Source organism: Pleurodeles waltl, chromosome 9, assembly GCF_031143425.1.
Source record: "Pleurodeles waltl isolate 20211129_DDA chromosome 9, aPleWal1.hap1.20221129, whole genome shotgun sequence".
Lineage (NCBI taxonomy): Eukaryota > Metazoa > Chordata > Amphibia > Caudata > Salamandridae > Pleurodeles > Pleurodeles waltl.
The window spans coordinates 777089220-777116117 of record NC_090448.1 but is presented as its reverse complement, the minus strand read 5'-3'; the positions used below and the strand labels follow the sequence as shown (position 1 = coordinate 777116117).

Below are 26898 nucleotides of genomic sequence, written 5' to 3'. Positions count from 1 at the left end.
TATATGTGTTGTGCGTGATGGTGTCACAGGCATTTCATCATGTACTTCTGAACACAGCCTTGATGATCTTACTACCAGCCAAAAAAGGCTTCATGCTGACATTAAAGGCAGCTTCAGTGGCTCCGACAGAGCTGTAGCAGATTTGAAGAAAACCTGTAGCATATGACCAACTATCACCTGCCTTTCCTGCTGACAAAAATCTCCATATGTGATCATGATATTAATAATATAAGCATACTAACTATTTTTGTAGAGCCCTACTGATTAATAAAGGCCACTCCGAAAGTCAATTTATATGTAGGAACTAAGGGCCAGATGTAGCAAAGGGTTTGCGCCTCGCAAACAGCGAAAAACGCTGTTTGCGAGGTGCAAAAGCCTCTTTGCTATGCAGAAATGCATTTTGCGAGCCAGATCCGACTCGCAAAATGCATTTCCGACTCGCAAATAGGAAGGGGTGTTCCCTTCCTATTTGTGAGTCGCAGTGGTATGCAATTCCTCGCAAATGGACTCGCAGTTACCATCCACTTGAAGTGGATGGTAAACCACTCGCAAACGGGAAGGGGTCCCCATGGGACCCCTTCCCCTTTGTGACTGGACCCAAAAATAATTTTTCAGAGCAGGCAGTGGTCCCATGGACCACTACCTGCCCTGAAAAATACAGAAACTAAAGGTTTCGGTTTATTTTTCAAAGTGCAGCTCGTTTTCCTTTAAGGAAATGGGTTGCACTTTGAAAAAAAAAAAACTGCTTTATTTAAAAGCAGTCACGGACATGGAGGTCTGCTGTTCCCAGCAGGCCTCCATCCCCGTGAGTGCCCTGAGTCGCTATGGGGTCGCAAATTGCGACCCACCTCATTAATGTTAATGAGGTGGGTCTTTGCGACCCCATAGCGACTCACAGAAGGTGTCTGAGACACCTTTCTGCATTCCAAATTGCGAGTTGCAATTTGCGAGTCGCTGGGACTCGCAAATTGCAACTCGCAATTTGGATTCTTCCTACATCTGGCCCTAATTTTATTAAGGTGCTCTGTCTCTTTTAAATATTTTGATATATTTTAATTTCTGAACTAATTGCATTTATTTTCTTTGAAATTTACATAAGTATGTAAACATTTTAATATAACCAACCATTGAAACATCCTGACTGTTAATATTGTTCATCAGCCTTTAATTATTTCCCTTTCATCATAGCCTTGCCTCTTGTTTTAGAGTTATTTAAAATATTTTCTGAATCCTTTCTAGATCCTTTGCTGTAATAAATTTATGTTCTGTTGTGTGGGCATCTCCCTGGCATACTTGAGAAGTAGTTCTTTAACTCGGAACTTTGTTATTTTAATTATGATTTGTCTAGGTCTTTAACATCCTAATGTCTTACGTCCCTCGCAATGAGCTCTCTCTGTTGTTATTTGTTTTCCTGGTGTTGAATCCAGCATAGAGGTAACCGTTTTTTTGTAGCTCAATTACTTTACCTTTTTCTATCCATTCTTGAAAACCAGAAATTCTTATATTATTGTGTCCACAGTAGTTTTCCTGCTAAATAAATCTATACTGTGCCTCTTTTAACTGTAATTGCAAGCCAAATTCTAACCTCCATTTAAATACTTTTGTCCTCCAAAATGGAAGGTCTTTCTTCAAAGGCAATCACTCTGCTTTCAAGTTTGTTTTGCTGTTCTTCACTATTCAAAAGAGTTTGACTGAGAGTGACCATGTCCACCCTTCATTGAGATATCACTTTTGTCTTTTCACCATACTAGAGTCTTTAGATACCTGATTCCTATGAGCTTGTTTGCCTAATTGGGTTTCCTTATTATGCTACTGGCATAATTTAATCAACGTTGTGAAATACATTTGGAAAGATCTCACCATCACAAGGGTGGAGCAAAAGCTTAGCTGACTGTTTCTGGTAGGCAGGCATTCTTTTTAAACGCATTTGCTGGTGGTTCATAGTTGATCACATCTAGCTTGTGTTTTATAAGCAAATAGGGCTGGAACGGAGTCAGTCAAATGCCAGAGTTATTCTTTTGAAGGGGAGTTAATGCAGTTAAGAATGAGTTGCTCCATCACGAATGTGGTGAATATCCCATCTGTTGTACTACAAATGCATTATGGCTTAGGGCACTAGTAACATGGCAAATGGGATTGCCATCACAATTTGAATGAGTATACCATTGCTTAAACTCTACATACGGCCCAAATTGATGAAATGTCCAAAGTGTGATTTTTGAAAAGCCTGTGAAGCTGGATGTGTCAATCACGTTTTAGGTTTATTTTTCTGAGAGCCCAATTAGAGATGGGAAGAATAAAGAGGGTCAAAAAATGGCAGATTCCCCATCTGCTAGCTCCATGGTTCCTCAACCTCAGTTAGAAATGGGGCAACTGTTTGGTTTCTGAAAGCAGAGCCTCAGGTGGGTAGACACTGGAAATCTATAGCCTGCAAACCATGAAAAATAAAGCCATGTGCCTCGTTGTGACTTTACGGGCTGCCAAAAATGTAATTTCCCTCAAAACTGTGCCCCGTTTTGTCGAAAAGGAAGTGAAAATACTCCAGTACACCGGTGATTCTAAATAAGGTAGGCAGTTCCCCTCAGGGCAAGTAGAGATGAGACCTCTAATGCCACAGTGGATTGGTGGTGATCCTCCTTATTCTCCAGTACTGGATCTTCCTTAGATTCACATGCTTAAATCACCCTTATCCTCAAATTGGGAGTCTCACACTATTATAGAAATATGTATAAAAGCTAAGCTTAAGTAGCTTGGAAAGACCACATTGTTAGCCTGTTCACATCATTAGAAAAGGTACAGCATTCAGCCAGTCACAGTACATGAAGACCAGCACCTCTCCCCTCAAGGGCCAGGAAAACTTTTTTCAAATATTTTCCCTAAATTTGATCCTTCAACAGCTTACCACAACAACCTGACTCACCTCTAGGTGAATTCACCTGACACAGATTATGGCAGAATTTCCTAAAAAGTATCTCTTCAGGCCTTATGGATCCTGTGAGAACCTAAGGCTATTTTCAGAATATCCCTCAAAGTATGTCTTCATTGTCTACACCCCTCCCACATGCCTAAAGAGTGCAACATCTGTTGCACTTTCTGTACCAAGACACTTCTACAAGGAGAATCTGGACATCATTTATGGCTCCAGTATTTTAAAGCCAGGGACATTCAATTTTCAGAAAGGAACCAAATACTTCAAAAAAGGCTAAAAGACACTACAAAAGACCATTCAAAAGAAAATTCTCCTAAGGATTCTTCTCAATGTGAACATTCTGGTGGGTCTGAGAAAAGAAGACAAATGAGCAATGAGGTGTAGTCTCGTAGACCTGCAACTTCTATGCCTGCAGTTTCAGAAAGCCACAGGGAAAATGAGTCAAGTCTCTAGATGCTCACTCAGAACTCTCAACTCCATCCCAAAAGGTAAAGTCAAAGGATAAATAGGGAGGATTCCATCACCAGAAACATCGTCGACTACTCCTTCAACGAAGAAAATGGTGACACAGCATGGATCTATTATCACAATGACTAGGACACCAACAATGTGGATGGTGACAGTGTTGACAGCCTCAGCGTCAATGACGTGAGAACAGTTGATGGATCGACACATGTCTTCATCAACTCATTAAGACTTCACCGACAGACTGAACAACAAGACCTTCAAAGGTCATATTTATTTCAGATAAGGGCGTTTTAGTGCCAATTCTCCCGGAATAGAAATTGGCCATTAAAGTGTTGCCTTATCCACGAAGGCATTTACTACACTCAGAATACTCTGATGATGAGGGTCTCTTTGGAGCTGCTAATAGCCCATTACAACTAAAAGTTAAATATCAAGACTATAATGATGATAATGATTACAATCAGAATATACAAGAGGAATATTTGTTTGTCAGACAGCCACCATCTTGGCCAACCCTGCAAACCAGAGACATAGAATCTTTTCAGGAACACTGTGAGAACAACTCTATAGAAGAAAGTGACCACTATCATGATGAACCCAGGATGCAGGTGTCCACAGCTAGGGTTAAGGACTTATGCTTAATGTTAATGGTTTATAATTATCAATTTTTGAACAACCCAAATCACCAGTGATGCAAACACATTCTCACCCTTCAACACCCCATACAACAAAGATGAACATATCTTCTACTAGTCCAAGGTTACCAAATCAATTAGTAGAGCCTCCTACTAAAAGACTTCTCATACCACCTCCACATGAGGACATATACTCTGATAACGAACAGGAAGAGAGTGAAATGCCGGATTAACTTCCAGTTGACAAAGGAACAGAGTGGGATGACTACGTAGCTCTGTTATTTGCTCCCTGTACTCCACCTCAGGCTATGGCACCTCCAGATGTCATAGATGGAATTCATGCTTTGTGTGAAAGAATATCAAAACATTTTGACTTTCCTTTGCCTACCAAACCAACTGAAGGTTTCTTGTATGACTTAGAAGAAACAATTGGAAAATCTGTAAGGTCTATCCCTTTTATTGACGATGTCTGGGCAGAGAGATTCAAGAATATGAAGAACCTAGCGACAGTTGCAGCTATTATGTAGAGCCTCAATTAGAAATACAAGGCTCCAGAATAGTCTCAATCTGTTCTCATAGGCCACTCAAGACCTGAATATGTGGTCATGCATGTAGACCAAAGAATATTGAGGAATCATTCTACCCTTGGTCTGCAAAGAAGGAAGGAGACTAGATAACGTGAGAAAATATTTCTCGATTATGGCGGCTACTACCGTCAGAACCTCTAATGCTCTAGTCATAGTTTGCATATATGATAGACAAATATGGTTGGACTTGAGCTCTAGCCTACAACACCTTCCAGAAGATAAGAGAAATGAGACAAAGGTTGTTATCCAAGAGGAAGAGAAAGCATCCTCCAAGATCATCAACACAGCAATGGATACAACCTCCACTGGCTTCAGCAGTTAGGGGAGCGGCAGTTCTTAGGCATCAGGGATGGCTCAAATCAACGTCTTTCCTCTCTGAGGTCCAGACCAAGATTATCAACATACGTTCTGGTGGATAAGTACTGTTTGGAAATCATGTTGGCAATTCTTTACAATCTATCAAAACAGACACAAACACACATGATCCTTAGGAGTCCAAGGAAAAATCCACTCTTTTTGGTGTACTAGAGGGAGACGTCAATTTTCTTATAGAGGCAGATACCAGCGTTATTAATACCAATGCTAACACTCAATTCAGCAAAGTCACAGCCAGCAATACCGCCATTAAGAAATAGACAATCTTCACTATCAGCTAACTCCAGACAGGTGCCTCAGAGAACAACGAAGACCCCACAACGATAGCAGACATCTTCTAGATGCTGGTGATATTCACCAATCGATAGATGGACCAATATCAAACTTCTACAAACATTAGAGGGCTATTGGAACAGACAACTGAGTCATGGAATTAGATCTAAACAGGCACACCACAGAATGTCTTACCTTGCACCCTACACCCCACCTCAAAGGAGATCAATGCTACATCTACCACAATTTGAAATGAAATTAGTAATAAAGATTGTGCCCTACTTCCAGTCAAAACTTAGGTTACTACTCAAGTTTTTTTCCCTATAAGAAAGAAATCAGGTGAAAGGAGACCAATGCTAGAGATCTAAGACAGCTGGAAAAATCCTAAAGAAGCAATCATTTCAGATGGTCACTCTTCAGAAAGTTCAACAGCTATTAAACAAGTGAGATTACATGACATCCCTAGACCTCCAGTATGCTTCTTTCACATGTCAATGCATTCTGCCCACAGAAAATAATTAAGATCTGAAGTGGCCGGTCACTATTACCAATTCAAAGTTCTCCCTTTAGATTTCATCTGCTCCACGCATCTTTACGAAATGCATAATATCAGTGGCAGCTTATCTCAGAAGATTGGGTCACCAAATTTTCCATTATTATGACTATTGACTTGTCAAGGCCCAAGCCTTTTGGAAGACAAGAGTCTCAATAAATGTTTTCTTCAACTTTTCAACAATATAGGTTTAAACCTCACCAAGGCAAAATCTCCTCTAACACTAAAATGGAAAAACCTCTTTGGAGCATTACTAAACAGAAACCAGGGAAAGACTTTCCCACAAAGAAGAAGCTCATGCTCACAAATCACAAAAAAATAATCTACTTCATTTGATATGTACACATTCTTCCTTGGCAAGTTGTCATTGTGCAACCCTGTGATTCCAATTTGCCAATCTGACCATTCCAGGTAGAACTAGACCACCAATGGTCGTAATACCAAAGATCCTCTGAGGACTTAGTCAAGATCACAAAAAACATGAAGAGATGGCCCTTGTGGACAAAAGAAAACGAACAGGACTGACCTTTCTCTATTCACCTCCTGTTTTCGTATCGACCACAAATGTATCCCTAGAAGGCTTGGAGCTCACCTTCAGGACTTAAGAGTCAACAGACAATGGTTATTTCAAGAATCTCAAATTCATATCAATCTCTTAGAACTCTGAGATACTCCATACTAGTACACACAAACAACACAACAGTCATCTACTACATAAACCAGCAGGGAGAAACAATGTGAAGCCTACTGTCCAGAGAGGCACAAAAAAAATTAATTTAGGGTATCAACCACAGGATATCTTTGAAAGTGGAACATGTTCCAGGTACCAGCAACCAATGTGCTTACACCCTGAGTCGAAATTCAAAGGAGTGTCACAAATGGGAACTAGACAATCGCCAATTAAAAACTATATTTCAAAGATTAGGAACTCTGAACCTTGACCTGTTTGTGACCACCAAGAACCTCAAGTGATAGTTTTATGCCAGCAGGTTCCCTTAAGATAGATCATAGGTAAATGCATTCACATAGAATAGATGGGATTATTTGCCTATACTTTCCATCCAATTCTTATGGTGCTGAAGCTAATACAATTAAAGAAGAGCCATGCAATCTCATTGTGATATCCCCAACATGGCGCTGACAGTACTGGTAGAAAGAGCTACTTCACCTTTCAGTGTGCTCTCATTCCTTTCAACCTGGTTACAGCACTCTTAACGATGGACAAGGGCTAAGTGTTACATCCAAACCCAATATCACTCAATTTATTCGACTGGCTCCTGAGCACAATGAATGCCATCTCCTTGCCATCGCAGAAGATTGCAGATAGATATGTGCAAAGGCCACAGGAGATTTTGAAAACAAAATTACAAAGCCTAGAGCAGCAGTTCTGCGTTTGGTGCTCTGCTCAGAATGTCCCTCCTATTTCATCAGCTCACTAACAGATTATTTATTATCTGCTTCATATGTATTTTCTCTTTTTGATGAGTACTGCCCCATATTTGTCTCATGGTAGTCCTTCTTTTTCATAAGAAAGACACAGTCCTGAAGATGGTCTCATTGATGTTTCACGACCGAGACCAAAACATCAACGCATAAACTGACTCTCCACTGTGAATTTCATTAACACTGATTGTGAACCTTCTATTTTTGTGAGAGACAGTCTCAGTTGCTCAAAAATGGGTTGTCCACACATCAACCTATGTTGCAGAAGAATTTAACTGTATTAGAATTATACAGTGTCAATGTATCTTGAGATGTATATTTGAACTTCTGTAATTTTGTTTTAAATATTTTATCTTTTTGAAGTACAAGTTTCCCAACATATTCACTTTCATTCTCATTTTTGTCTTCTTCTTTCTATCGTGTTAAATAGCTACTTAATTCAGTTTTAATGCCACTTTTGGACATCTTAAATATTTAACTAATTGATTCAATAGTATATGTCACAATAAATACCTTGTTGGCACTTTCACTTGTCTTAACTTTCTAAAGGTGGCATTTTCAGAACTGCAATTTAAAATACAACTTCACCATAAGCTGTGATTTTAAATTGTGAGTCCAGAGACACCAAACTTGACAAACTTATTAAAATATAATAAGGTCATCCCAATGTTATCCTATAGGAAAGATAGGCCTTGCTGTAGTGAAAACGACTTTAGGAGTTTTTCACTACCAGGGCATTTTAAACCTACATGTCTTGCTTTTTTAATACATTTTGCCCTGCCCTCTGGGTTGTTCAGGGCCTATTTTAGGAGTGAAATATGAATAAAAAGGGAAGGTTTGGGCCTGCAAAAAGGGCTATTTTGCCAGGTTGACCTGGCAGTGCAAGACTGCACACACAGGCTCTGCACTGGAATGCCCGAGACATGCTTAGAGGGCTACTTAAGTGGGTGTCACAATCAGTGCTGCAGGCCCACAAGAAGGAGTTAATTTACAAGCCCTGGGCACACGCAGTGCACTTTATTAGGGACTTATAAATAAATTGAGTATGCCAATTGGAGTTCAGCTAACGTTACCATGATATAAGTGAGCAAGGACAGGCACTTTAGGACTGGTTAGCAGTGGTAAAGTGCACGGAGTCCTAAAGCCAGCAGAAACGAAGTCAGAAAAGTGGAGGAGGTAGGCATATAGTTGAGGGGAAGACCACCCTAAGGCTGTCAGGTCTAACAGTTGTCAAGGGATTTACTGAAGATCTTTTCAGGCCCCCATCAGAAAACCTCCTATTCTATTGCAACTTAAGCCTGCTTTAACACAGCTAGCAAAACACCCTTTTGAACCTATTCACAAGGCAGATTTGAAATGCCTGTCTTGGGAGAAATTTCTCCTACTTGGTCTGACAACAGCAAGGAGTGTGCGAGAGATAGGAGCACCCATTACCAAAGAGCTGTATTTGCAATACTGCGACAACAAAGTCATAATAAGAATACATGTGCATATTTATTCCTAAGGCACCATCAGAATTTCACCTTAATAAACCAGCGGCACTCTGGACCTTTTTCAAAGATCTTAAGACTGCAACAGAAGGAATTCGCCACACTCTGGATTTACATAGTTGTCTCACTTTCTACATTGACAGACAGACCTTAGAATTTTAGAAAATCTGATCAACTTCTAGTTGCCTACGGTCACCCAGGAAAGATGTATGCTGTTTCCAAATAGACAGTAGCACGTTGGGTTTCAGCTAGCATAGTCTTCTGTCATTTAAAAATAGGTTGTAATGGCTCATTCCGCAAGGACCATGGCAACTTTTACTGCAATATTTTCTGGTGTCCCCCGTCAAAGATTTGCATAGCATGCTACATGGAAGAACATCCATGTGTTTACTTAACACTACTGTCCTTATTCAGTTGGGCAAGCAATCTTTCCCAACCTTTTTTCATAATGAGAGCTGATTAACAAATGTAAATGTTTTCACACGATTCCCTCCAACCTCTCCTAATTTGGTAAGTAATGCAAAACTGAAATTTTTCTACAATACTTCATATCTATACAAGTCGTATTTACTGCTTGCTATTCTGATTCAAGCGTGGAACTCTATGGAAGACCCAATACTGAAGAAAAAACAAGTTATTTAACGTGTACACTATAGTTCTTAACCCTCCTACCTGGTATGAGCTCATCTCTGTCACATAATAAACACTCATGTGTAAGAAATCTGAGGTATCGGTATTAAAGCATAACATGTTTTGAACTGCTTGTTATTATAATACCGTTAGACTCCTTCCTCCACAACAAATTTAAGCATGTGAATTTATAAAAGATATCAGTAATAGATAACTACAGTATACAGGTAAGTAGCTTGTTTTTTTCTTAGCGAAGCCTTTAATGACTCCTGAAATAGATGCCAATAATGTAATAGGATTGGTTTACAGGTTAGACACGTAAGGATTGTGCCTTTTGAAAGGCAAGTATTGCTGGGTAAGAGCCAGTGTCATCTTAGGCTTGTGCCTATAAATGGCCAGTAGAATTGTGCTGAGTCAGTCTGTGCACAAGCAATTTCAAAGGCTAAGCAATTATAGCCACCTCAATTTAGTAAAAACAACAATAATCAGTAGTGTAAATATAGACATTCATTCTGCACTTCTGCCGTTTTCAAGTACAATAACTACATTTTTTATATAGCAATTCATTCTGCACTTTAGTTATTTCTAAGTGTTGTAAATACCGTATATTACTATGTTACTGTTACCCAATTAAGGGGCATATTTATACTTGTTTTACGCAAATTCGGTGCAAAACTAACTCCATATTTATATTTATACTTTGCCGCTAGACCCATCTAGCGCCAAATTTATGAAGTTAAAGTAATTTTTTGGACATGGAAACCTACTTTGCATCAATGAGATGCAAAGTAGGCATTCCCGTGAAAAAAATGACTCTATGGCCTTAGCGCCATATTTATCCCCCCCATGCTAAAATCATGCACAGGAGGGAGGAGGGGTCATAAAATGGTGCAAAGCTTGCTTTGCACCTTTTTTAACGCCTGGGTCAGGTTAGGCCTTAGGAGACTTGTGAGCCTATTTCCATGATGGACCACCATGGTGGAATAAGCCCACAGATGCCCTACCCAGGCCCCAGGGACACCCCCACTAGAGGGACAGGGGAGGATGAGGGACCCCATCACAGGTAAGTATAGGTAAGTACAGGTAAGTATTGCTTTTTTTAAGTGCCATTGGGGGCCCTGAAATGGGATCCCCTAAATGGCACTGGGTGCAGTGGCCATGCCCAGGGGACCCTGGTCCCCTGTGCTGGCCATTGGGGTGGTGGGCATGACTCCTGTCTTTTCTAAGACAAGAGTCGTGTGGTATGGATGGTTTTGTGTTAGAAAATGACTCTGGGCAGGTTAGGGGTAATTTTTTTAAGTATAAATCAGGGCCTTAATGTTCTTGCACACCAAGTAAAGGCTGTCATTTAATGAGATAAAATAAAGTATAGATGAATATTACTGTTAAATTGAACAGCATCACTGTGTGGTTATATAATGGCAAATAGTATATAAACCTACAATGCCCCATGAAGTGGTTGTTTATTAATTTTCTATATCAATCTTTGTATAAAAGTAGTTGAGTTCCTGTATATAGAATGTCCCTCTCACGATGCAACTTGCATTATTATGTCAGCACACTGAAACTGTTTTCGTGGAATTGTTTGCACCTAAATAATAATAAAACAGGTGGAAAATAGCTACTGTGCACTCCCCAGCTGTTGTGTCCCTTGATAAACATGTTATCTCTAGTTACTAGACAATCACGTTTGGATGATCATTGTTTATGTTGACTGCTCAGCATTCGCCCGTGCTTTCAGTGCATCCACCCTACTGCCCCAGAAATGTCAATCAGGCAGGTGGGGATCTCGAAATAAGGCTGTTGGCTCTCCACAGAGGAGTGGAGGCCAGTGCCTTCCCTGACTTAGGGGCTTGTGGACCTGTGCATTTTAATCATCTCCTTGACTTGAGTTTCTACCAGCATGGGCCTTCAGGTAATGGGTAATGACATTTATCATTTCAGAGCTCATTGACTGCGACAATTGTGCCAGCAGCGATGGCTGTAAAGGAGGATGGGTGTGGGACGCCTTCATGACAGTTCTGCAACGAGGTATGTACTAACTGCAAATTCAATAATTATTTAGGATCGCTACCTTGTATTGGTTACACTGAGCAACCGTGAGTATTGGCCTTCTCCTGTCAGCCAGCTCTAGGCCACCTCTATATTAAGACGCCTGTCTTTAAAAAAGTGCACCCACTCCTCTGCATCCTTTCAGGATTGGTTATTTTAGGAATGTTCTACATGCTTACGCTTTATCAGAAATAGTGGAATTTTCATGTTGAATTCTCTGAAGCTCTTTTCACACCTCAGTATCTGTCATGCAGAACGACTCCTCAGCATATATTGTGAGGCTCACAGTGCTGTCCTAAAAGAGGAGGTCCCAAGTCTGCATCTGCTCTGTGAGCAGCTACTACCTATGGCTGCAGTACTGTATCCGCCTCTTCGAGGCTGGGCAGTCTGGGACAAATTCAGGCTTCACAGAGTCCCTCACATGCATTCACACTGGACAATGACATGCTGACAGTGCTCAGGAGCAGAGCTTGGTCAGTAAGATTCAGATTTTCCAACAAGTACGACAAGCAGGGCACATGTGAGGAGCTAAAGGGGAGGGGAAAGGCAGATGAATGTGGATAGGCAGGGGTAGTCAGTGAGAGAAAACACAAGTGTTAGACCTGGTATCCTTGGTGTTGTTTCCCCTGTATTTTTGCCTTTGCTTCCTGTATTTTTCATTATGTGCTAGATTTAGTTTTTGCTGGTTTTGGTACTCTGCATACTTTACCACTGCTGACCAGTGTCAAAGTGCAAGTGCTCACTATCTAAATTGTGATTATGATTGGTTATCCCTGCTTGGCATATTTGATTTACTAGCAAGGCCCTAGTAAAGTGTACTAGAGGTGCCCAGGGCTTGTAAATCAAATGTTACTAGGGGGCCTGCAGCACTGATTGTGCCACCCACATGAGCAGCCCTGTAAACATGTCTCAGACCTGCCACTACAGTGTCTGTGTGGGCAATTTGGAACTGCCAGTTGGACCTGGCAATTGCACCCACTTGCCAGGCCTATACCTTCTCTTTTACTACATAGACACCACCCCTACGTTAGGCCTAAGGCGGTCCTATGGGCAGGGTGCAGTGTATTTAAAAGGTAGGATATGTACTGTTGTGTTTTACATGTCCTAGTAGTGAAATACTGCCAAATTCGGTTTTCACTATTGCAAGGCCTATCTCTCCAATAGGTTAACATGGAGATTGCCTTTAAATACCTTTTAATCCACTTCTGGGTCAGATTGACAGTTGGGCTGTTTGTGAATTCACTCTAGGCAGTGACACAAAAGGAGCTGAGGTGTGTCCTGCATAACCTGGTGGGTGTTCCTGGGCTAGAGTGGGAGGGAGGAGCTGACACCTGCACTTGAAAGAGCTGTGCCTGACCTAACACAGTACAGTCTCCAACCCCCTAGAGCGTGGCTGGGGCAGGGCACGGAAGAGGCAGGGGCTTGTGCACTACAAGGACTTTCCTTTGAAGTTTACCTATTTCAAAGGCAGAAATGAGTATAAGTATTGGACTGCTGACCCCTCAATTTTAGAACATTTCTGGATCAAGAGGAACCTCAGCCAAGGAGATCAGCTGAAGAGCTGTGAGGAGGAATACTGCCCCTTTGCTGTGTGTTCTTTTCTAGGTTGGCCTGGAGTTATTGCTTCTGCCTTAACTGGACTTTGCTGTGTATCCTGCTTGTGAAGATTCTCCAAGGGCTTGGGCTGAGCTTGCCTCCTGTTAAGAAGTCTCAGGGACATCACAGACTTCATCTGCCAGCACCTGAGCTCTCTTGCTGAGACCCCCTGACTTGCCAAGCAGTGCCACATCCAGTCCCTGGGTCCCTGGAAGGCAAGGCTGGCAGAACCAGAGTGAAAATCCACGCAACAGAGCCAAACGGCAGAAAAATCAACAGAGCACCTGCCTCGCGGCTGTAAAACCAACAAAGCACCTGCCTCGCGGCTGCAAAAACTCCACATCGCCAGCACAGCATGACTTCATGGTTGCCGTGCATCTGGTTTTTCATGCCTTGTCCCTGGGTGTCAAATCTTCAATGTCACCGCACAGACCAGAGCTGCTTTCTGGAAATCTACGCATCCCTTTCCTCCAAGGAAAGAATCAATGCATTGCTTACCCAGCGGGGAAAGAATTGGTGCACGGCCTCAATTGTGATTAAGGAATCAATGCATCACTTGCTTTTCTGATGCACCCTCACCTCTGCAGCTTTATTTTTGATGCATACCCAGTACTTTGTGCTAAAACAATGTTTCCATTGATTCTTATGGATTAAGACTACTGTTACTTTAAAATATTATATCTTTACTTGTGTGTGCTGGATTTTTGTAATTTTGGTCTTGTTTGATTTAGATAAATATTGGCTATTTTTCTAAACTGGTGTTAAGTCATTTTGTGGTGTTTTCTCTGTGTTACTGTATATGTTTGTGCAAAGCATTTACACATTGCCTCTGAGATAAGTGTGACTGCTTGTGCCAAGATACCAAGGGGGTGAGTAGGGGTTATCTGAGCTGTGTATCTCCCTTACCCTGACTAGAGCGAGGGTCCCTAGGTAGACAGGGTGTAAACTGACTGCCAACTAGAGACCCCATTTCTATATAAATATTTTGTGGAATAACCAACATTTTTTAAATCTTTCTAAGCAGAGAGGAAAAGAGTGTGAGTGCGCATTTTTTGTCTGTAATTATGTAAAAATTCCTGATGAAGTCTGACAGACCCCCCCCCCCACCATACCTGGCTGAAAGCACCTGTACACAACTATTTGCCAGAAAATAAATTGATTAAACACACTCCCAGCCCCCGAAACTACGTCGCCGAATGTGCTACCCCAGCTACTCACTATGAATGATTTATTGTATTTGTATATGGACAGCTAACAAACAGGTTAACCTCCATCAATTCATAGGAAAACGAGTCCTTTGTATTTAGTTCAAATGATAAACTAAACTATAATCTGTTGTGCTAAAAAGAAAAAAACTACCACTACACCACCACCGTCAGCACAGTGAGATAAACAAATAAACCATCTTGAAAAAAGATGTAATGAAGTCTTACTCAAAGACATATAACTAGGTTTTTGTGTTATGCTTGTTACCCAAAATACAATGAGGCCGAAAGCTCCTTGTGCCTGTGTCATTGTGTTACCCTGATTTCATTGTTCTACGACGTATGTAGTAGTTTCCTGACCATGCGACGTAGGCACTCAACAAAATGTGGCCAAGTTAGGTTTTAACCAGAAGAGTATTCAACTATGCTGAAGATGCGGCATGCCCTGCAGGAAAAGCGATGCACCCTGTGTGACGCTCATTTTAGCAGGGGTGCCTTTTGTCTTCGTGCTTGGGCCATGACTTGACTAAGGGTTGGTGCCTAGTGTTAGCTTATTCCTGGCGTAATGGTCTTTTTACCTGCGCCGAGCTGGGGAGGCCGTCTGTTGGCCCTCTCTGGTAAATCTGTGTGCCTAATGTGTATAAAAAACCTCAGAAGGGCCAGAACCCAAAGTTCTTTCTTAGGAGGTGCCACCCACTTCCAGCACTGTAGTGGCCACTTCTACTACTGGCACCACTGCAAGTGCACACTTTTCCCCTTGTCTCAATGTCACAATTGTTTCACATTTTTCACACTTGTGTTGTCACTTCGTTATGTCTCCCCATCTAATCTTCGAATAATGCAATATTTTGAGGTTTTGTCGTGCGTTATTACTCTTTGTAAGCCCTAACACGTGTGGGCATATTTATTAAGATTTGATGCAATGCAGCGCAACAGCCAGAACCAGAGTTAGCAAACCAGCGCTAACAGATCAGTTGGGGCCAGATGTAGGTACCAAGCAATGGGGTCGCAAAGACCCACCTCATTAATATTAATGAGGTGGGTCACAAATTGCAGCCACATAGCGACTATGGGCACTCACTGACATGGAGACCTGCTGTAGTCAGCAGACCTCCATGTCCGTGACTGCTTTTAAATAAAGCAGTTTTTTTTTTTCAAGTGTAGCCCGTTTTCCTCAAAGGAAAACGAGCTGCACTTAAAAAAAAATCCGAAACCTTTTGTTTCAGAATTTTTTCAGGGCAGGTAGTGGTCCCTTGGACCACTACCTGCCCTGAAAAAATATTTTTGGGTCCATTCACAAAGGGGAAGGGGTCCCATGGGGACCCCTTCCAATTTGTGAGTGGATTACCATCCACTTCAAGTGGATGGTAACTGCGACTCCATGGAATTGCATACCACTGCGAGTCGCAAATAGGAAGGGAACACCCCTTCCTATTTGCGAGTCGGAAATGCATTTTGCGAGTCGGTCCCGACTCGCAAAATGCATTTCTGCATAGGAAACTCTGGTTTGCGACTCGCAAACGGCAATTTTTGCCGTTTGCGAGTCGCAAACTGTTTCCTACATCTGGCCCTTGGTTTTGTATTTTTCAGCAGGTGAGCCGTCAGACCGGGGGCCTTTCCGTTGAGCAGCCCTCGGATAGTGTCTTTTATTTCGTCTATCGTGAGAGCGTGAACCAAAAATTCACTTTGCGCTATACTCTACTACGCAAGCAACGTGTTTTCTAAGTAGTTTAAATATTTGCGTGTGGACCCTGTAACCTTCAGAATCTGGGTCTACTACATATATAATTCCAGAATGATTCTGCCGGGAAAAGTACAAAAAGGTTTTTTAACAATAAAATATTTAGTAGGGGGTCCAAAATCCCCATTAGCGGATAGTATATTAACTTAGAATAACACACCACTTATGCAAAACAAACTATATTTAAGAATCATAAGACAACAGCATTGTATATGGGCGTTCTACACAATGAGATCGGCACAGCGCTCGTGAAAGTCAGATTACAACAAAACAATGTACAACATATATTATATCAATAAGAGCCGGTGAACTATTATGTTCATTGTTATTAAAAAAAGAGCAATTTGCAACCCCTTATTTTGGCCTCTGACATTCAATCTGCATCAAGCTTATAATTTATTTCTTTGTCGATGCTTCAACCCGCGTATATGTTTTACTTGCGTGTATCTCAGAGGGTAATACATGGGATAGTTCCTGTTCTGCATGCCTACAAGGACGAACGACCTCTACTAGTAACACCGCTAACCATTATGTGGTTTCCAAGGTTGTATTCCATCCTTGTTGTCCCGGGGAAAACCCGGTTTCAAACAATTTATGGGTTAAAATCTTGACAATTACATGAATTAAGAGTTTGATGCAAGCTATATTTAAACATAATTGAACAAAAGGGATTCTTTGACCCTTTATTAAATAATTTGTTGTAAAAAACGTTTTTGTTACTTTTCCCAGTAGAATCCTTCTTGAATTCTATTTGTTTTGAAGGTGGTTGTGTACTTGCTCAGGAGCACCTGTGCATTTAGAGGTTCAGAGGTGACTGTAGAAGGCATGAAACACCACCCGTATTTCTGTTGCTTCATATTGCAATTGACCATCATCATGTATGATTGGAGGGATGTCATTCGTGACCCAAGGTTTCCTTATGATAGCGGCCAGTGCTTTCCAGGGCCTTTCACCTTCCCCATATGCTCAGGCTTGCGTGTACTTGCCTAAATAGTTGACCTCTCGCTCACCAAGTTTGTTATATTCGGTGGTTTTTCATTTGAACTCTTCCCCATGATGACTGCTTCTAGTCAACTGTCACTCCGTTTCTTTGATGTCCCTCTCCAAGGTCGCCATTTGTTGCTGTAATGCCTTGAGCACCCAGTTTTGCCTAGCCAGACAGTTTCCTCTTAGCACCACTTTAGAAGCCTCCCAAAGTGCTTTAAAAGCCTCCCAAAGTGTGACTAGTGTTGTGACTGCCCCTCTATTTCAGTGAAATAGTTCTGAATGTTGGTTCGTATTTTGTCCTAGAAACAGCTATCTAAGAGTATCATCAGTGACAGGCACCATAATCTTGTCACTGAAGACACATCCGACAGTGAGACTTCAAGTGCCACCGAGGAGTGGTCAGAAAGTGTACAGGTTGGTGTTCCACTGTCCTCACCCCGGAACTAATATCTCAGGCTATGAGCAATTAACCTAGTTTAGACCACATATTGTGGACAGCTGACTAACACGTTTCCTCCCCTGTACCATGATGTGTACTGCTCCACATATCTGCCAATTCATAGATCCCGATAATGTTGTTGTTGGGTTTACTAGCTGATGAGTGATCCCTAGACGATGTATGTGGTCTGTCTACGGGAGGGTCAAGAGTAGTCGAAGTCCCCACACCATATAAGTACTTGCGTGACAACTCTTTGACCTTTACCCAATAGGCACAAAAAAACTTTGGGTCATCCACATTTGGGCAGTAAATGTTCACCAAAGTGACATGTTTGAAGTATAACACAACCTGCACTATGACCAGGGCCACTTGAACTATGGGACAGGAGATGGCCAAAATATGCAAAGGGTTGAGAAAATTATGCAGCAAGAAAAGGCAAATTATGCAGCATAATGGGGCACATTATATTGGTATAATGTTATTATTTCATAATTTTTAAACTTACTTACACAGTCTGGCATTTGTTGCACCTCATTAGTAACAGTTTAACACCAAATATAGCAATAAGCAACAGAAGGAGACCAGTCCAGCTCCGCAAAGGGCTTTTCACGGTACAGCAACGCGTGTTGCTACATTTTTAGTAACTTTTGAACCATTTGAGCTAGTAACAATTTTTTTGGGTAAAATCTGCAGAGTATGTGACAGATGATGGGTCATGTGGCAAATGCAGCGAATCTATAATTATTTGAAAATCGCTGCTGCTGCACAATCACATAATTCCAGTGGGCTTGACTAAGACATGTCTGCCCATATCATCTCTCAGCGAGCAGATCAGTTGGAGTGGAAAATGCCTCATCTGACGAGGATAGCCTCTCCCCAAGCATAGGTTGAGAAGGATGACATAATAGGTGTAAGGTGAGTATCTTGTAGAAATGAAATGCCTGGGGGAGGACGGAGTGTGAGTGAGCTGTGGGTATTCTCTATAATTAACAGTTTGGAAAAGCTTACCTCCCCAAACAGGGACACCAACATTTCCTGTACATAGAGTTCTATTTCCCCAGTTGCTGTGGACTCTGCAACTTCCATTATGCATAGATCATTCCTTCGAGAGAGTTCTTTGAGAGCTTCATTCTTTGCATTTATTAGGGCTAGGCCCTTATGCATCTGAACGCGTTTTTTGTTGCATGTCTGTTGATCCTCTTCCACGCTGTAGATTCTTTGTTTGGCTTCTGAGATGCGTCTTTCATGATTTTGTATCTTTGAGTTATTGTGTCCATTCGCACAGTCAGTGAATCTATCTTGCGATCAAAAGGCATCGTCCGGTGTTGTATCTCACCAAGTAGTGATTTCATGTCAATCTCCTCTTCAGTAGGTTGGTGTTCACTAGTCGCTGGCATCTCCTGGGTGGTTTCAAAGTCTGTTCATCTGCCCAGCCTCCCACCCGCACATCCTCAAACGTGATTTTGTACTGCTTTCGGTCCACTGCTTTGCCCATTTTGGGGTATGGTTGGTGCAGATTGTCACTTAGCTGAGTGTCTACATGCACATTAGGGTAATGCACAGAGCTGGGACCTCACCAGCCACAGAATTACAGCAGCTGATCAGGTCCCTGCAGCCAAGTGGCTATTTACTGGCCAGAGACTCGCTTCACCCCACTAGTGAATAGGGGGCATGAGAAAACTAGGTCCCCTTTTGGCATCACAGTGCAGCGATTCAGGCAGTAATATGGCCCAATTTCCACAGTTCTGGACTGTCTGCCCACCTCTTTACTCCAAAGGGTCACCACGCAATAAGACAAGAGGCAGCCTCCTCCCAGGTGTTGCACAGACCCCCAGTAATCACAGGAAGATACTGTTAACAGGAGCAAGTCAAAAATGCATCCACATTATGGGGGGTCAGCAAGGGAATGTATTTTACATCCACTCTCGGGTCTACCACCCTCTCAGTGCCTATAGCATTTTCCCCACTACTCCAGGCTCACATATAATGCAATTTACTATCAGCTTCTTATGCCTGTCTTAGTACTGAAATCTTCCATCCTTGGGGCAATTATCATTGTTAGACCTGGCCCTTTTTGCAGGGTCATCCCCAAACTTTTTGTATCCTTCCTCCTATTTTTTTCTGACCTCTTGCTGTTGGCTCTAGGACCCTGAGCCCTTTAATACTGTGGTTCAGTGCTAAAGTGCAGGTGCTCTTCCTTTCTAAAGTTGGCATGATTGGCTCACACCTAATTGGCACATTTAATTTACTTGGAAGTCCCTTGTACAGAGGTATTCCTATGCCCAGGGCCTGTACATTAAGGCCCTCATTACAACCCTGGCGGTCGGTGGTAAAGCAGAGGTAACACCGCCAACAGGCCGGCGGTAAAAAAAATGAAATCACGACCATGGCAGAAACATAGACAGCCACTTTAACACTCCGACTGCCATGGCGGTACAAACAAACAGCATGGCGGTCACCGCCAACAGACAGGCGGAAGACAATGTACCGCCTACCCTATCACAACACGGCTATCCGCCACCTTTTCCGGGGCGGAACCAACGCGAACAAAAACACGGCGGAAACTGGACTTGGAAGGGCAAACTCTCACCTCTACACACTCTTGGCCTTCTCACAGGAACCAGGACGCCATGGAGCCAGAACTCCAAATTCTACCTGCCATTGTCTTCCTGCTCCTCTATCAGGAGCACGACCGACGGCGGCGACGACCACGGTGAGTATTGCACCTACGACACAGGGGAGGGGGAGGGAAAAGAGAGTGACACACACACACAACACGCAGCACCCCCACCCTCACACACAACAACACACACACCAATACATGCTGAAACATTACATTTACATCCTCCAATCCCCCCTGGAAGAACGCAATGACAAAAGGAAATGATTTGAACGATTGTAATCAGGAAAAATCCATTACTCAAAAATATATATACACTATTAACAAATATGTACACCAAGAATTCAAGTCCATGTACTGCACCTACATAGTCCGTGGACCACTGGGCCCAAAATGCATGGGCGAGGCCCACACTCAATACCCCATCCAAACGGAGAGAACACTGCAGGGGCATCAGATCAAAATAAAACAGGCACCTCAGGGGGGAGGGAAGGGGGGGGCACCTCGGCCGGTCTCTCAAGTCTTTTCAGTGGGTAGTTTCCCACTGCTTAATCCTGGGGAGTGCAAAGCCACAGTCTCTTAAGTCTTTTCAGTGGGTGGTTTGCCCACTGCTTTATCCTGGGGAGTGCAAAGCCACAGTCTCTCAAGTCTCTCAAGTGGGTGGTTTGCCCACTGACTTATCCTGGGGAGTGCAAAGCCACAGTCTCTCAAGTCTTTTCAGTAAGTGGTTTGCCCACCGCTGTATCCTTGGGAGTGCAAAGCCACAGTCTCTCAAGTCTTTTCAGTGGGTGGTTTGCCCACTGCTTTATCTTGGGGAGTGCAAAGCCACAGTCTCTCAAGTGGATAACAGTCTCCACTGGTTTTGGAGGGGGCTTTGTGCCCAGAGGGCTTCATCCTGCCAAGGACAGAGGTAGTGGATGTGATTCTTCACTGGTTCTGGAGGGAGCTTTGTGCCCAGAGTGCTTCATCCTGCCAAGGACAGAGGTAGTGGATGCCTTTCTCCACTGGTTCTGGAGGGGGCTTTGTGCCCAGAGTGCTTCATCCTGCCAAGGACAGAGGTAGTGGATCTGACACTCCACTGACGGTGGGCCAACATGGAAGCTGTCCAGGCCCCTGGAACTGACCACCAGCCTCGTACGACTGACCACTGGGGATGGCAGCCATGTCTACGGTGGTGCCACTGGCACAGGATGTGGCGTGGCCGCTGGGGGTGCTGGCGGCGGTCTCAGTAGCGGCGGTGCTTGCGGCGCTCATTGGGCAGCAGTGCTGGTGGGGGGCTCACTGAGCGTGCTGCTGGCGGTGGTGTCCTGGGCGGCGGTGCATGTGGCAGTGCCGGTGGCGGTCTTGTCCGCTGTGCAGGTTGGCGGCAACTTCCCTTTTTCTTCTCTGGCCCTTCCCCACCTTGGATGGTGGCACAGCTGTCTTGCCACTCCCAACTGTTGTCCTGGCAGAGCCCTTGGTGGCAGGTGTTTTGGCCTTCTCCCTCCGGGCTGTGGCCAACTTCTTTTGTTTTTGAGGTGGGGAATGTCCTTGGCCTAGCTCCTTGGGACGCTGGCTGGCCTGCTGCTTGGCGCACTCCAGAAGCCGGTTACTGCTGTCACCACTGTTCCCGGTGATGTGGTGGCAGAGGTGCTGGGTTGGAACCTGGAAAGGTGGGCCCTAGGGGACCGAAAGGGTGGGGGAGGTGAGGGAAGAGGTCAAGGTTTGACAGGAAACGTTTTTTAGACACACTGGGACGGGTAGATGGAGGGGGTTTGGGAGTGGAGGAAGAGGTAGTGTTTGTAGGAGGTGTTCGTTTGCTGATTTTGGGTGAAGGTGCACGGGCTGGAGGCTGTCGTGAGGTGGATGGCTGTTGGGTGGGTGTGTGACTGCGTTTGTGTACTTTGGGAGGTGGGCTCACAGACACACTGGGAGAGGACACAGGCGATGTGTGAATGGTAGTGGGGGTGGTGAGTGCACGTGAGCGGTGTGTGGTGATGGGTGTCCTGGTGATGGACGTAGTGGCTGAAGATGTACTGCATGCAGGTGTGAGTGGAGACGTGACTGGGAGGGAGGAGGGAGACGTGGAGGAGGGGGACACAGTGGAGGCAGTGGATGTGGTATATCTGCATGGGTATAATGCTTGTGTAGGTGCCTGTGGGATGTGTGGTGCTTATGTTTGCCAGAGCTACCCTTGTGTGTTGAGGTGTGTGCATGCTGGTCTGATGGTGTGCTTGGGATAGGCTGAGGTACTGGGGATTGGGTCTTGGTGGAGGAAGTTGGAGGGGGGAGGCTGGACACAGGGACAATGGCTGCCATCAGTGCTGAGGCCATAGTCTGAAAAGCTCGCTGTTGGGCTGCCTGACCAGAAGGAATGCCCTCCAGGTATGCATTTGTCTGTTGCAACTGCCTCTCTACACCCTGGATGGCATTCAGAATGGTAGACTGCCCAACAGTGAGGGATCTGAGGAGGTCAATGGCCTCCTCACTGAGGGCAGCAGGGCTGACAGGGGTAGGGGCTGAGGTGCCTGGGGCGAAGGAGATACCCACCCTCCTGGGTGAGCAGCCACGGGGCACACGCTGAGGGGCTGCTGGGAGGGCGGTGCTGGTAGGGGGGTGGGGGCTGTACCTGTAGATGCGGTGGGCACAGACGGGCCCACCACCGCAAGGGATCTCCCATCAGAGGAGGAGTCGGTGTCGCTGGTCTCAGCTCCTGTCCCCGCCGTGGAGCTCCCCTCGCCATCCGTCCCACTGGTGAATTTGGAGTCCGGAGTCTCGCCCTCCAGGGCCATGTGGGCTGCAGCTCCCTCCTGCTCCGGTTGCACTGCTCCTCCACGTGATGATGCTAATGCACACAAGAACAGGGAGACCACAAAAACGGGGGGAAAGAAAGTAGAAAGACATGTTCAGTGCATGCAATACCGCTACCGCGGACACTACAGACACAGCAGCCCTCTGCACTATGCCATGCACTTAGAGTTCCCTAATTAATCACAGGGCCATGGGGTACAAGGCCTATGCCCCATTGCTGCACACATGGAAGTCACAGGAGCCTGACTAGGGGTAGATGGCTCTTAACACTGGTGGGGTGGGGTGCCACATAGCCTGCCTCACGAAGGGACCTTGCCTACAAAACTCGCCCTGGCCTAGGGGAAGCCAGTGCCCACCTCCCCCACCCACACACCTCCCATGCACACTGAATCAGATGAATGTGACTGTACTCACACCCTTGTGTCTGCTGTGATGCACTCAAGTGCCCATCTAACTCCGGATACGCCACCGCCAGGATCCGGAACATCAGGGGGGTCATGGTGCGACGGGCACCCCTCCCACATTGGGAGGCCATCCCCAGCTGGGCCTCCGCCGTCTTCTTGCTCCAGTGGCGAATGTCCTCCCATGTTTTCCGGCAGTGGGTGCTCCGTCTGTGGCGGACCCTTCAGGGTCCGGACTTCCTTGGCGATGGCACGCCAAATATCCTTCTTCTGGTGGGCGCTGACCTACAGGAATAGTACAGGGGAAAAGGAAAAACTATAACCGTCCGGACCATTACAGTCATTGGCCCACATTCCCACCATTGCCCTGACGCACATCCAGTCACCGTCATTTCATGCACGCCTCATTCCCCCCCCCATCTCCCATCCACACCACTCCAAACAGGCATTGCCCATACTGCATGCTCACAATGTACTCACCTGTTTGTCTGGAGGACCGTAGAGTAGCGTGTGCTGGAGGAGGACCCCATCCACTAGTTTGTCCAACTCCTCTGATGTGAAGGCAGGGGCCCTTTACCCAGACACTAGAGCCATTGTCGCTTCCAGACTGAGGTCACAGTAGCCCTTCCAGTGTAGGTCCTCTCCAGTCGAAGATCAGGTATCAAGTGAGTGAACAGAGTGAAAATGGCGGTCACGTTCGCGGCGGTGCGTACATCGTCTTTGGCTCCTGGGACCCATTGGGTCCAATGTTAACCAATGTAGGATTGCGCCGCGGTCTTCGACCGCCTACCGCGACATTGTACAATGCCAGCGCAGTTACCTCATATCCCATCGTCCCACATTACAGGTCAGGCAGCCGCCATTTCAGGGGGCCACATGACATTAATTTTAAATGCGTCACACATATCTAGACCTTGCATACACACCAAGACAGGCACATAACGGATTGACAAATGTGTGCAATAAAGTTGTTTATTTCGTACCTTAGTGTTGGCTGACCCTCTGATCACTGTTCTCATCCATAGAGCACGTCCACTGGGGCAGGTGAGGAGATGGCAGCATCCTCTGGTGTACAGACCGCTGGTGGACCTGTCAACAATGGAAGAGCGACATGTGATAGTCACCTACAGACTTGATCGTGCCACAATCCAGTTGGAGCCAGACCTGATGTTAGCTATTTGCCATCCAACAGGTATCCCCCTCCAGTGCAGGTCCTGTCAGTACTCCATTTCCTGGCAAACAACAGTGGCCATTGCATCAGGCATGTACCAGCCAATGTTCTCTAATGTGTTGTCCAGAGTGTTGTCTGTCCTGCTGAAACACATGTGCAGCTACATCATTTTCCCCCAGGTGGAGGATTTGCCCACAGTGAAAGATGACTTCTATGCCTTGGGACATATCCCCAACATCATAGGTGCCATTGATGGGACACATGTGGCATTGGTCCCCCCGCAGGAGTGAACAGGTGTATAGAAACCGGAAGAGTTACCATTCAATGAATGTGCAGATGGTGTGTTTGGCCGACCAGTACATCTCCCATGTGAACGCCAGGTTTCCTGGCTCAGTGCATGACGCTTACATTCTAAGGAATAGCAGCATCCCTTATGTGATGGGGCAACTCCAGAGGCACCGTGTGTGGCTATTAGGTAAGGACATGGACCCTATACAGTGTGAATAGTTGTCTGGGGTTGTCCCTAAGGGTTAGTGTGTGTGTCTAACAGTTGTCCCTCGACATTTGCAGGTGACTCTGGCTACCCCAACCGGTCATGGCTACTGACCCCAGTGAGGAATCCCAGGACAAGGGCAGAGGAACGCTACAATGAGGCACATGGGCGAACTAGGAGGGTTATAGAGAGGACCTTCAGCCTCCTGAAGGCCAGGTTCAGGTGCCTCCATATGACAGGTGGTTCCCTATACTACTCACCAAAGAAGGTGTGCCAGATCATCGTGGCCTGCTGTATGCTGCACAACTTGGCTTTGCGACGACAGGTGCCTTTTCTGCAGGAGGATGGTCCAGATGAAGGTCTTGTGGCAGCTGTGGAGCCTGTGGACAGTGAAGAAGAGGAGGCAGAAGTAGAGGACATAGACAACAGAAACGCCGTGATCCATCAATACTTCCAGTGAGACACAGGTAAGAAGACCTCACTGCCTCCTACATCTGATAAAATTGTTCGACCTCTCATCTGTCTGTCACTTTCACACAGTGTATGGACCCTGATTTGTCACTTTCCCTTTCGATTTCACAGATGTGGGTCCCACTGTGTGACCTCTGCTATGTTACCTCATGGATTAGAGCTGCGTGACATAGGTATGTTGACAATACAATGGACATTGGTATTTTCCTTAGCTATAGCTAATACACATTTGTGAAAGCACAGACTGACTCCAGATTGTTTTGTGATTCAAGGGTGTTTATTTAAGTGCAAATTTGTGGAGGGGGTTGTAAAATGGTCAGGGGTGATGGAGGAGGAATGTCCATGGCAGAGTCCAGTCTATTTGTCTCACAGGTTCATTGTCCAAAGGGGCATAGGAAGTGGAGTTAGGGTAGCTTAAGGATGGACAGGGTGACAAAATGGGACAGAAGGATGACAATCAGGATGGGTCTCATTTCTTGGCGGGGGTCTTGGGATTGTTCTCTGTCTTTGTCCTGGATCTCAGGGACCGTTTGCGGGGTGGTTCTCCATCTGCAGGGGGTGGGGTGCTGTTGTTGTGGTCCTGTGGTGGTGCCTCCTGTCCACTAGCGCCGGTGGAGGTGGTGGGCAGTTCATCGTCCAGGCTAGTGTCAGGGGCCCCTTGTTGTGCCACAGTGTCCCTCCTGGTGTTCACGAGGTCCTTCAGCACCCCTACAATGGTGCCCAGGGTGGTATTGATGGACTTGAGTTCCTCCCTGAACCCCAAATACTGTTCCTCCTGCAGCTGCTGGGTCTCCTGAAACTTGGCCAGTACCGTTGCCATCGTCTCCTGGGAATGATGGTAGGCTCCCATGAAGTTGGAGAGGGCCTTGTGGAGAGGGGGTTCCCTGGGCCTGTCCTCCCCCTGTCGCACAGCAGCCCTCCCAGTTCCCCGGGTTTCCTGGGCCTCTGTCCCCTGAACCATGTGCCCACTACCACTGCCCCCAGGTCCCTGCTGTTGTTGGGGTGGTGGGTTGGCCTGGGTTCCCTGTAGTGGTGGACACACTGCTGCTTGACGTGTCCTGGGGACAGAGGTATGGGCCCGCTGGGTGGGTGCTGTGCTGGTGTTACCTGAGGGGGAGGCTCTGTGGTGGCCTGTGACTGTGTCAGGGTAACCGACTGTCCGGAGGTCCCAGATGGGCCGGGCTGGTCATCTATATCCAGTTGGACAGAGCTGCTGTCATCACTGTGGGCCTCTTCTGTGGGGGGAGTGGAGATGTCTGGAACCTCCTGTCCAGTGACGTTGGGTAGGGGTCCTGCAAGGGTGTAAATGCATAGTTGTAGTATCTGTGTGTGCCATGGTGTGCAATGTGTGGGTGACCCTGTACCCCAGTGCCTCCATTCCTGTGTAGGACCTTGTGTGATAATTGTTTAGGGGTCTGTGTGGGTATGTGTAGTGGACATGCATTGGTGATGGGTGTCCATGCTTTGTTGTTGCATGCAGGGCTTGGTGTTGGGATGTGTGGTTTGTGGTAGTGGGACATATGTGAGGAGTTGGAGTGATGGGGTGAGG

The 26898-nt window shown here is 45.3% G+C and overlaps 1 protein-coding gene across 1 annotated transcript in view; it reads left to right on the top strand.

Moving 5' to 3' along the window:
* The window catches only part of LOC138259744 (cathepsin W-like), a 233480-nt gene that overhangs the window by 98270 nt on the left and 108312 nt on the right, over nt 1-26898 (top strand). Inside the window, exon 6 of the mRNA XM_069207635.1 lies at nt 11328-11414. Coding sequence (XP_069063736.1) covers nt 11328-11414 — 87 coding nt within the window. The remainder of the gene's footprint in view (nt 1-11327; nt 11415-26898) is intronic.